We start from the raw sequence: 12,622 nt of genomic DNA, 5'->3' as shown, positions 1-12,622 counted from the left end.
GCCGTGAGACCCAGAGATTCCTGCCTAAAGTCAACGGATCTTTTAGAACATAAGAACCAGGAGCAGGAGTCGGCCATCAGGCCCCTCGAGCCTGCCCCACCATTCAATAAGATCATGGCTGATCCTTTCATGGTCTCAGCTCCACTTACCCGCACGCTCACCATAACCCTTAATTCATTTACTGTTCAAAAATCTATCTATCCTTGCCTTAAAAACATTCAGTGAGGGAGCCTCAACTGGGCAGGGAATTCCACAGATTCACAACCCTTTGTGTGAAGAAGTTCCTCCTCAACTCAGTCCTAAATCTGATCCCCCTTATTTTGAGGCTATGCCCCCTAGTTCTAGTTTCACCCGCCAGTGGAAACAACTTCCCTGCTTCTATCTTATCTATTCCCTTCATAATCTTATATGTTTCTGCTCTTCTGAATTCTAATGAGTACATTCCCAGTCTATTCAGTCTCTCCTCATAAGCCAACCCTCTCAACTCCAGAATCACCCTAGTGAATCTGCTCTGCACCCCCTCCAGTGCCAGTATATCCGTTCTCAAGTAAGGAGACCAAAACTGTACACAGTACTCCAGGTGTGGCCTCACCAGCACCTTATACAGCAAACTTTTGTTGATCCATCAAATTTTCCATCCCGCCACGTGTCGATTCCCATGGCAGGAAGGATCGGAAAATCCCAACTCCGGAGTGGGATTAGAATCCCGAGCTTCGGCCTCTGACACTGTATTAGCTCACAGTGTAGACAGAGTTAATGGATGGGAGGCTGGGTTGTGTGATGGATTGGTATAAAACAGGAGAGGTTTTGGTCGTGGAATGAGCAGTAATCCTGTATATTAGTAGGAATTAGTTAAGATGTTTGATCAGCTCCTTATCCCCTGGTGACTCTCTGTGTGTTTCAATATTTGCAAAAAATGTTCTGCTGGTCTGTTTATAACGGAATGGTATAGTTCTAATGCCCAGAACTCTGCCACCTCACCCACCATGGAATCAGCGTGGGCGAGAGTCCGACAGCGGGAATCTCCATTGGCCATGGCTGGGAATTTTTGATCTCACCCGAGCAAGGCTGTAAAGTCCCACCCAGTATTTTAAATAGCATTGTCTTTTAATTCTTGGGAGACAAACTGAGGTCCATTGTCACTTACCAGGGAATCCAAACCTACGAGAGACTTCTCCTAGTTTCTCGATGGTCTTTTCCAATGAAATCGAATTAATTATAGCGATTTCTGCCACTTTCTGCATCGACAGTTAAGGACATACATTCTTCAAAAGATCCTGCAAAGTCTACATGCACTTGTTTCCAAGCCTCTTCAGCCCATTCCCACGCGTGCAGTGGTGCTAAACGTGGCAGCGTTCCAACTTTCCCACATGAGGAACGCTTCCCAGCTTTCCCCTCAATCTCCGTGCCCCATCCAGTCATCAGAAGTAACTCCTGGCGATATCCCTCGTGCATTCAATTCCACAATGGCCCTTGTGTAACTTGTTCAAACCCAGCTTTCTCAATGATGGCGGAATGATCGCTGTGATCCCCCAAGGAAGACATCCTGACTGTGGTGACAGCTCCAATATCCCGCAGGAACACAATTTCAAGTCAGGTGGTAGTTCTGAGGTCTCCCCTCATAACACCATATCCAATATTTCTGAGCGTATCGGAATGTGCTGAGTGTACTTACTCACTTGTACAGAGTAACTGGTGTACTGTCTACCTGTTCAAAGTATGAGATATTTCCCCTTTAATCATTTGACAAACTATTCTCTGCCCATTGAAGTGGTGGAGGCTACCTCGTTGAATATATTTAAGTCACGGGTAGATAGGTTTCTGATAGACAAGGGAATTAAGGGTTATGGGGTGAAGGCGGGAAAGTGGAACTGATTCACTTCAGATCAGCCATGATCTTATTGAATGGCGGGGCAGGCTCGAAGGGCTAGATGGCCTACTCCTGCTCCTATTTCTTATGTTCTTATTATCTAACAAATTATTTGGTAGTGATGATTTTAAGTCCCTCTACATTATAATGTAGACTTGATTGTCGATACCTGCTGGATTGATTTGATTTATTATTGTTACATGTATTCGTATACAGTGAAAAGCATTGTTTCTTGCACACTATACAAACAGAGCATACTGTTCATGGAGAAGGAAAGGAGAGAGTGCAGAATGCAGTCTTACCGTCATAGCTAGGGTGTAGGGAAAGATCAGCTTAATGCGAGACAGTAAATCAATAAATAAATCAAATCAAATCACAGAAACAACTCATTTTGCGGAACTGGTCCCCATGAGCCTCCTCCAATTCTACTGGAACTCGGAGCTTTTCATTCTATTCCTTTCACCTTCATTCAGGATTCTGAATCAGAATAAAGGAAACTATGACGGTATGAGGCACAGGTTGGCAATGGCGGATAGGGAAACGTTAATTGGAGGAATGACGATGGAAAGGCAAGGGCGAGCGTTCATGGAGCACACAGGGGTGAACTGTAACAGTTGTTTATCCCTGCCTGGCGCAAATGTTAAACTGGAAAGGTGGCCAAACCGTGGCTTCCAAGGGAAATTAGAGATCGCATTGGATCCAAGGGAGAGGCACACAAACTGGCCAAGAAAGATGCAGTGCTGAGAACTGGGAGCCATTTAGAATTCAGCGAAGGAAGACCAAGAACCAGGGGTTACAGTCTGAGGATACAGGGGAGATGGTTTAGGACAGAGATGAGGAAATATTTCTTCACCCAGAGAGTGGTCAGCCTGGGAAATTCACTACCACAGAAAGTAGTTAAAGCCAATTAATGTTTTCAAGAAGCATTGAGGTGAAGGGGATCAAAGGATATAGGGGAAGAGGCGGGATTAGGCCATTGAGTTGGATGATTGGCCATGATCATAATGAATGGTGGAGCAGGCTCGAAAGGCCAAATGGCCTCCTGCTCCTATTTTCTATGGTTACGTGTGTTTATAGCAATTTCCATTCTATTCTATTCCCTTCAACCGCTTCCCACATTTCCTGTACTCTCCGAGTAAAGACCAGTGGAGATTCCATTCAGCCGGTGGTAGTGGAGGCAAATTCGATAGGGTCTTTTAAGAGACTTCTGGATGAGTACGTGGGACTTAATAGGATTGAGGGTTACGGGTAAGCCTAGTAGGTAGAGATAAGATCGGCGCAACCTGTGGGCTGGAAGGACCTGTTTATGCTGTAGTTTTCCTACGATTCTAAATCCAGCTCTGGGTCTCATCTTCTTTAACTGGGAGGACAGAAAGATGTCAAAGAGTTTGAAGTTTACTCCGATGCTCTGTGTTGGCGCAGAGAAGGAGAAACACGCTCTTTCTCCAGGGGAAAAGTCCCTGGTGTGATTTTTTTTGAGGTGATTCGTCACCTATCGCTAGGCAACCTGGCCAAAGTTAAGAATAGATGATCAGCTGGGAGCCGTGCAGCTGGGGGTTGGGAGAGTTTTGAGTCTGGAGGGAGTTTGACAGCGCAACGTCTAACCTCTACACTGAATGTGGAAAAATACTCCATTCTCTTCTCTCAATACGCAAACACCTTTTAAATCACAACAAATAGCATCCTCTTATAAGATTTTACTTATACAACCCTTGCTGTTGCAAAGAGTTATACAATTCCACCATTATGTGACTGGCAGAATGTTAAATGTAGGAGAACACATTAACTCAAATGTGTCGCAAGGACATAACACGCCAAGGTGTTACGATGTAAACATAAGCCTCAGGATAATAAACTAGACTCCATCTGTGGTTAATCGAGCTCTGGGAGGTGTTCCACACTTCAGTCTCTCCCCGTGGTTTGTTGTTCTGTAGAAGGTAGACCCTGTACGCTGTTTATTCCAGACACTCACCTGACGAAGGGGCAGAGCTCCAAAAGCTAGTGGCTTTTGCTACCACATAAACCTGTTCCACAGGAGTTTGTATTGGGATCTCTGTAGCTGAGCATGTAGAGAAATGGCTTGGGCTCGGAAATCAGAAATACATTTTTGGAGGCTACCAGATTGGAGGATCTAGTTAATCCCAGGAAAATGAGTAGATGTTTAGAAGAAGCAAATTACTGCGGTTGCTGGAATCTTGGTGGAATGGTGGCACCGCGGTTAGCACTGCTGCCTCACAGTGTCAGGGACCCAAGGTATGACTCCTGGCTCAGGTCACTGTCTGTGTGGAGTCTACACATTCTCCCCACGTCTGCATGGGTTTCTTCCGGGTGCTCCAGTTTCCTCCCACAGTCCAAAAATGTGCAGGTTAGGTGAACTGGCCATGCAAAATTGCCCCTTTAGTGCAGGAGAGGTTAGCAGGGTAAATGTGTGGGGTTGTGGGAATAGGGTCTGGGTGGGATTGTTGCCAGTACAGGCTTGTTCAGCTGAGTGGCCTCCTTCTCCACTGTAGGGATTCTATGAAAAACAGTAAGGGCTGGAAAATCTCAGCATGTGTGTGGAGGGAGAATAGAGCCAACGTTTCGAGTCTGGGTGACCCTTCAAAATGAGTGTTCTCTCTCCACAGGTGCCGCCAGACCCGCTGAGATTTTCCAGCTTTTTCTGTTAGACATTTAGAAAGTTTGGGCCTGTGAAAGGCCAGTGATTTTCAGTATTGATGTGAGGTGGTGCTTATTGGTAGAAGGGACAAGGAGGCTGTATACTTCTCGGAGAATTAGAAAATGCCAGTTGATGAGCAAAGAGGTCAAGGGGCACAGACATCTGAAAAGTAACACCACAGATTATTAAACAGTGTAAACCAAGCATTGGGATTCATTTCTAGAGGAACAGAAAAGAAAAATAGAGAAATTATGTCAACTTGTATAGATTCTGGTTGGCGACCATATTTGGAGTACCATGCAAGACATTCTTATTTTAAAAAGGAGGGGTTTGTTTTATTCATTTGTGGGACATGGACATTGTTGGCCAGTATTTATTGTCCATCCCTAGATGCCCGAGGGCAGTTGAGAGTCAACCACATTGCTGTGGCTCTGGAGTCACACATAGGCCAGGCCAGACCAGGTATGGACGGCAGATTTCCTTCCCTAAAGGACATTAGTGAACCAGATGAGTTTTTCCCGACAATTGACAATGGTTTCATGGTCACCATTCTTAATTCCAGACTTTTTCTTAATGGAATTCAAATTCCACTCTCTGCCGTGATGGGATTTGAACCTGGGTCCCCAGAACATTAGCTGAGTTTCCTGGATTAATAGTCAAGTGACAATATCACTAGCCCATTGCTTTCCTTGGTACTGGAGAAGCTGCGAAAAAATTTACTAGAATTATACCAGATCGCTCCATTGAGAAGAAAGATCCTTGACCTGATAAGTGTTAAAAAGAGTAATGAAATACTGAACAGAATGATGACAGGGTTGCGCCTCAGGCGAAGAACCGTTTGTACTTGGTCTTGTTTCCGTGGGAAGCTGTGGAATCCTCCACTTTAGACAAGAGAAACAGAATTTGCCTACTGGTACACCATCCCCGTTACTGCTTACCTCCATGGATTGGAGAGAACAAAGAAAGATGTGCAGCAAATACAACAAAAATCCTCTCCAATTGGCAAAGACGATTGATTCAAGCCACTCGGAGAACATCGAAGAACAAAGAACAGTACAGCACAGGAACAGGCCCTTCGGCCCTCTAAGCCTGTGCTGGTCATGATGCCTGGCTACACTAAAACCGTATGCACTTAATGAGTCCGTATTCTTCCATTCCCACCCTATTCGTGTATTTGTTTAGATGCCCCTTAAATGCCGCAAACGTACCTGCTCCCACCACCTCCCCGGGCAGTGCGTTCCAGACATTCACTACCCTCTGTGAAAAAGCCGCCTCACACATCTCCTCCTCGCTTTTCCCCACGCACCCTAAACCCTTTGTCTTCTAGTACCTGACTTTTCTACCCTGGAAAAGAAGCACCTGACTGTGCACTCTGTCCGTGCCGCTCATAATCTTGTAGACCTCTTACCAGGTCAACCTCGCAACCTCCATCGTTCCAGTGAGAACAAACCGAGTTCATCCAACCTCCAATCGTGGCCGTTTCAACACCCCCTAATCCAGCAGATGCAACCACAAGCATCCTCTTCTTTGAAGAAAATATCAAGTTTGCCACATCAACCATTTATGGAATAACAAGAGTTCGAAGTTCAGGGTACTGCTGTGAAGATCCATGGTTACAGAAAGCTGGTAATTTGTGCTGACTACCTCAGTGATGTTTGGTCACTGTATCTCCAGCGATAACAAACTCCCTCAAATTACACTTGTTGTTGATTTTACTTTGCACAAAGGCTAATCACATTCTCTGGATTAAATATTTCTTTTTCCATTTTATTCATTTGAGAGGTTTATTGACAGGACAACACAGTAAATAAAGACCAGGATGGCCAGTCACTCGATTTTAGTTCATTCATCTAGAAAATCTCCAGTCTCTTATCACAGCACCAAGCTACTCTTAAATGACGCCTTATCGACCAGTCCCCAGTCTCCAATCGCTCTACGTGAATGGTTTTCAGTTAGCCTTTCACCCTTGCACAGTATTTACAGCAGCTCTGGCCCACACTGCTGTTTATCTGTTACACAAACAACCTTCCACCCTCCTACACTTCACCTGATCAGCGAATCATAGAATCCCTACAGTGCAGAAGGAGGCCATTCAGCCCATCAAGTCTGCACCAACAACAACCCCACCCAGGCCCTATCCCTGTAACTCCACATATTTACCCTGCTAATCCCCTGGCACTAGGGTCAATTTAGCACGGCCAATCCAGCTAACCCACACGTCTTTGGACAGTGGGAGGAAACCGGAGCACCTGGAGGAAACCCACGCAGACACGGGGAGAACATGCAAACTCCGCACTGACAATGACCCAAGGCTGGAATTGAACCTGGGTCCCTAGCACTGTGAGGCAGCAGTGCGAACCACCGTCCTTCTATTCCTCTCTCCCTCCTATTCTTGTCGGCATGGTGGCACAGTGGTTAGCGCTGCTGCCTCGCAGTGACTCAGGGACCCGGGTTCAATTCTGTCCTTGGGTTACTGTCCGTGTGGAGTTTGTATGTTCCCCCCGTGTCTGCGTGGGTTTCCTCCGGGTGCTCCGGTTTCCTCCCACAGTCCAAAGGCGTGTGGGTTAGGTGCATTGACAATGCTAAATTGCCCCTTGGTGTCAGAGGGACTAGCAGGGTAAAAATATGGGGTTATGGGAATAGGGCCTGGGTAGGATTGTGGTCGGTGCAGACTCGAAGGGCCGAATGGCCTCCTTCTGCACTGTAAGGGTTCTATGACTGTTTGTTTAATGGAGAAATGTTATTTGTCTCAATCATCTGATGAGTACATGGGATTGAGAGTTATAGATAGTTTTCTGGATGTGATCGGCGCAACTTGTGGGCCGAAGGGCCTGTTTGTGCTGTAATGTTCTATATGTTCTATTCCATAGTTGCACATTTTCACCGCTCTGGTTTCTCAGTCGGGTTTTCCTCCCAGGAATTCATTTACTCACAGCTGGCAACCCCACCGGTCGCAGAAGTTCTCCTCCATCTTGACGCCACCTCGGGGCATCGCTGCTATGAAAGCACCCCAAAGCTTCTCACTTTCAGTGCCCAAAAAATGCAGTGGGCAATGAAACCATTACGATGGGTCGGTTGGGCCTTTAGTCATAATTAGCCATTTCAAAATGGCGGGCTGCCAATTTCCTCACCCTTTCGGACACCGATGCGACAACGCCCTCTGTCTGCCTGACCCTATTTTACATTTGCAATGTTGGGGGCACCAGGAGGTGCAGGCGACCCAATCTGGGGACAAAAGCCCATCCCAAGGGATTCCTCTTGAGTTCCTCGTTGGACTTCTCAGTGATTGTTTCACCGGATAAAGTTTATGCCAAACCTTTCTAAGTCAGACCCTCGCTGGGGTAGGGTGTCCCGTTCTGGGCTTGACATTTTAGGAAGGATGTCAAGGCTTTGCAGGGGAGATTTGCGGGAATGGTACCGAGGGTGAGTGGCTTCAATAAGGTGGGAGACTGGAGAAGCTCCTTGGAGCAGGGAAGGTGAAGGGGAGATTTAATGGAGGGGTAAATAAAGAGTGACTTTCCATTGGCAGGAGGCTGGGTAACCAAACAACACTGATTAAAGATAATTGGCAAAAATTATCCTGGAGGAGAAAGGAGTGTTTTCCACGGTGGGTTATAGTTAACCTCTACCTGTGAAGATTTAGCTTCCACATTACAGCCAGGCATTTCAGGACTATTGTTCAAGGATGCTTCTTCAAAGAAAGGGTGGTGGAAATCTGGAAAACTATTCCCAAAAAGCCATTGAGACATTTGTGGAGTTTGCATGTTCTCCCCGTGTCCGCGTGGGTTTCCTCCAGATGCTCCGGTTTCCTCCCACAGTCCAAAGATGTGCGGGTTAGGTGGATTTGCTGTGCTAGATTTCCCCTTAGTGTCAGGGGACTTGCAGGGTAAATCCGTGAGGATAAGGCCTAGGAGGTTAGTGCAGGTATGATGGGCCTAATGGCCTCTTTCTGCACAGTAGGATTCTGTGATTCTACGAGGGATTGATTGGAAGTTTCAAAACCGATATTCACAACTGATCAATTTTTGTTAAACAAGGTTATGGATTCAAGGTATAGAATTGAGGTAGAGATCAGCAATGATCTAACTGAATCCAGGTAAAGGTTCGAAGGGCTGAGTGGCCTCCTCCTGTTTCTTCAAGCTGCTGCCATTTCTGAATAACCTCCTCATTATTCTTCATCCACAGGTTCTAACGATTCTTCCTTCCTTCACAGCTAAGATGGCCCCGCACGCAATCCCTGAAGTTCCGGTGACCCCCACACTGGACCCAAAGGAGCATAGACAGCGTATGATGTGCAGGAGATGGAAGGTCATTGAAGAACTAGTTGAGACTGAACGAGATCACTTCAACGATCTCGATCTGTGCATCACGCACGTGGTTAAACCACTGAGAGAGAGAAAGGTAATATTCCCAAAACAGCTCGGAACCATTTGGAAGCAAGTTTCATTTCTCAAGTTTATAGCTTATATTTGTTGATGTACTTTCTAACGCCCGGATCTTTCTCTCAGCGATTGGGTTAAAATTAATTCCACAAGTTTGGCTTTTTTCAGTTTTTTTTCTGTGGGGACTCAGTGCTGTGCTTGCTGTAAAAGTGAGATTATTTCTTCTGCGATAATCTATATCTTCACCATCACTCAAATCGCCTGGTTCCAACTCCTGGTTACCTCCCTGCCTCTGCTTACCTCCCCTGAAACCGGAGATAACAATGTCCATGTGTCTGACCTCCCTCCTTACACCCTATAAGATCAATTTGAATATACCCAGCCTCACGTATCATTGTGTCCAAGCTACTGCTTTTAAGTTGCCCTCCCCCCCCCCGTTTCCTTTTTCCCTACCCCATCTCTCCGTCTCTTTCCCCTTCATTCATTTAATGTTCACTTGATGTATAATGTGGGTCACAAGATCTGGACAATATCCAGACTTGGGCTGACAAGTGACAAGTAACATTTGTGTCACACAAATGCCAGGCATCGACCATCACCAATAAGAGACACTCTGATCACTGCCCCTTAACATTCAATGGTGTAACCATCACTGAGTCCCCCACTGTCAACATCCTTGGGGTTACCATTAACCAGAAACTCAACTGGACTCACCACATAAACACAGTGGTTACAAGAGCAGGTCAGAGACTGGGAATCCTGCGGTGAGTAACTCACCTCCTGACTCTCAAGTCTATCCACCGTCTACAAGACACAAGTCAGCAGTGTGATGGAATACTCCCCACTTGCCTGGATGGGTGAAGCTCCAACAACACTCCAGAAGCTCAACACCATCCAGGACAAAGCAGCCCCACTTGATTGGTATCACATCTACAAACATCCACTCCCTTCACCACTGACGCTCGGTAGCAGCAGTGTGTACCATCTACAAGATGCACTGCAGCAATTCACCAAAGATCCTTAGACAGCACCTTCCAAACCCATGACCACTTCCATCTAGAAGGACAAGGCCAACAGATACATGGGAACATCACCCCCTGCAAATTCCCCTCTAATCCACTCACCGTCCTGACTTGGAAATATATCGCCGTTCCTTCACAGTCGCTGGGTCAAAATCCTGGAACTCCCTCCCTAACAGCACTGTGGGTCAACCCACAGAACATGGACTGCAGCGATTCAAGAAGGCAGCTCACCACCACCTTCTCAAGGGGCAACTAGGGATGCTGGCCAGCCAGCGATGCCCATGTCCCACAAACGAATGAAAAAAACAGTGCACTTCTGAGAGAGTTTGTTGAAAAGACAGCAGAAGTAAATCACACAGAAAATACTGAAACAGCAGGTCAGGGCTGAGAGAAACTGAGATAACCGTTCAAGTCAATGACCTCTCATCAGAATGGAAGAAGTTACAGAGGCAGGGAGGTAGGAGTGAAAAACACTCCCTCAATACTGATGTTTCTACTTGTGGGGAGGTCAGAAGCAGAGGTCATAAATTTAAGACAGTCACTAATAAACCCAATCGAGAATTCAGGAGAAACCTCTTTACCCAGAGAGTGGGGAGAATGTGGGACTCGCTCCCGCAGGGAGTGGGGAGAATGTGGGACTGGCCCCCGCAGGGAGTGGGGAGAATGTGGGACTCGCTCCCACAGGGAATGGGGAGAATGTGGGACTCGCTCCCACGGGGAGTGGGGAGAATGTGGGACTCGCTCCCACGGGGAGTGGGGAGAATGTGGGACTCGCTCCCACAGGGAATGGGGAGAATGTGGGACTCGCTCCCACGGGGAGTGGGGAGAATGTGGGACTCACTCCCGCAGGGAGTGGGGAGAATGTGGGACTGGCTCCCACAGGGAGTGGGGAGAATGTGGGACTCGCTCCCACAGGGAATGGGGAGAATGTGGGACTCGCTCCCACGGGGAGTGGGGAGAATGTGGGACTCACTCCCGCAGGGAGTGGGGAGAATGTGGGACTCGCTCCCACGGGGAGTGGGGAGAATGTGGGACTCGCTCCCACGGGGAGTGGGGAGAATGTGGGACTCGCTCCCACGGGGAGTGGGGAGAATGTGGGACTCGCTCCCACGGGGAATGGGGAGAATGTGGGACTCGCTCCCACGGGGAGTGGGGAGAATGTGGGACTCGCTCCCACGGGGAGTGGGGAGAATGTGGGACTCGCTCCCACAGGGAGTGGGGAGAATGTGGGACTCGCTCCCACAGGGAATGGTTGAGACAACTAGTGCAGATGCATTTAAGAGGAAGCTAATTTTTAAAAATTCATTCATGGGACATGGGTGTCGCTGGCTGGGCCAGCATTTATTGCCCATCCCTGGTTGTCCTTGAGAAGGTGGTGGTGAGTTCTTGAACAATTGATACAACTAAGTGGTTTGCTTGGCCATTTCAGAGGGCAGTTGAGAGTCAACCACATTCCTGTGGCTCTGGAGTCACATGTAGGCCAGACCAGGTAAGGACGGCAGATTTCCTTCCCTAAAGGACATTAGTGAACCAGATGGGATTTTCCGACAACTGTTTCATGGTCGTCAGAAGATTCTTAATTCCAGATATTTTTTATTGAATTCAAATTCCACCATCTGCTGTGGCGGGATTTGAACCCTGTTCCCCAGAACATGAGCTGACTTTCTGTATTAATAGTCTAACGATAATACCACTAGGCCATTGCCTCCCAAAGGGAGACATGAGGAAAAATTAATGATATGCTGATGAGATGAGATGAAGTAGGGTAGGAGGTCGTCTGAGTGGGGCTGAATGGCCTATATTTGAGCTGTGACTACATTTATGAGCTCAAAGACATGAGGAGATACTTTGCTATTGGTTAGTGCTGCAGTGAATGACTACAAAGAAAAAACTAAAATGTGATGAAAGTAATTATCATTTCCCAAAAAAAATTGTATGATGTGTCCAAAAGATCTGGGAGTTAGGTGGATTGGCTGTGCTAAATCACGCTTAGTGTCTGGGGGACTAGCTAAGGTAAATGCATGGGCTTATGGAGATAGGGCCAGGTCAGTGCAGAGTCGATGGGCCGAATGGCCTCTTTCTGAAAAGCAAAAGGGATAGATTTCTCAAACAGGACCCTGCTGGCCTCTGAGAAGAATTAGTTCTTCATCTTCAGTTGGACAGAGACTAGGTTGTGTTGTGTTTGCTGTGATTTGTTGGTGTAAGTTGATCTGGGATTGTATCTGCAGATGGAGTGCCTTGATGTGGACAGGTTGTTCAGCAACATTGACTCAGTCCATCAGATATCGGCAAAGCTCCTGTCAATGTTGGAATACGCAATCACTGAGGAGGAACCAGAAATGCAAATGATTGGTATGTACGCAGTGACCTCGATATATTTGTTTAATAATCGAACATCCCTGGAGGGACCAAAGCTTTCCTGAGCTGGAGGAGGTCATTCCTGCTGCTATTTCTCATTGTCCCAGTGGCAATCCTCCCAATATTTCAAATCTCTCCTGAAAACCACTGCTCTTATTTCCAGCATCTTTGCTATCTACTCATTATTTAATATTTAGGGCAGCACAGTGGTTGGCACTGCTGCTTCACAGCGCCAGGGACCCGGGTTCGATTCCCGGCTTGGGTCACTGTCGGTGTGGAGCTTGCACATTCCCCCTGTGTCTGTGTGGGTTTCCTCAGGGTGCTCCGGTTTCCT

General features: G+C 47.1%; 1 protein-coding gene across 1 annotated transcript in view; it reads left to right on the top strand.

The window, feature by feature from the left end:
• Positions 1-12,622, top strand: part of arhgef38 (Rho guanine nucleotide exchange factor (GEF) 38) — a 76,655-nt gene that overhangs the window by 23,356 nt on the left and 40,677 nt on the right. Inside the window, exons 2-3 of the mRNA XM_080195863.1 lie at positions 8,740-8,927; positions 12,159-12,282. Of these exons, the coding sequence (XP_080051989.1) occupies positions 8,740-8,927; positions 12,159-12,282 (312 nt within the window). The remainder of the gene's footprint in view (positions 1-8,739; positions 8,928-12,158; positions 12,283-12,622) is intronic.

The sequence above is a fragment of the Carcharhinus amblyrhynchos genome, chromosome 1 (assembly GCF_965287045.1).
Source record: "Carcharhinus amblyrhynchos chromosome 1, sCarAmb.v2.hapA, whole genome shotgun sequence".
NCBI classification, from domain to species: domain Eukaryota; kingdom Metazoa; phylum Chordata; class Chondrichthyes; order Carcharhiniformes; family Carcharhinidae; genus Carcharhinus; species Carcharhinus amblyrhynchos.
The sequence above is the reverse complement of the archived record's forward strand: the minus strand, read 5'-3'. Positions and strand labels throughout refer to the sequence as shown.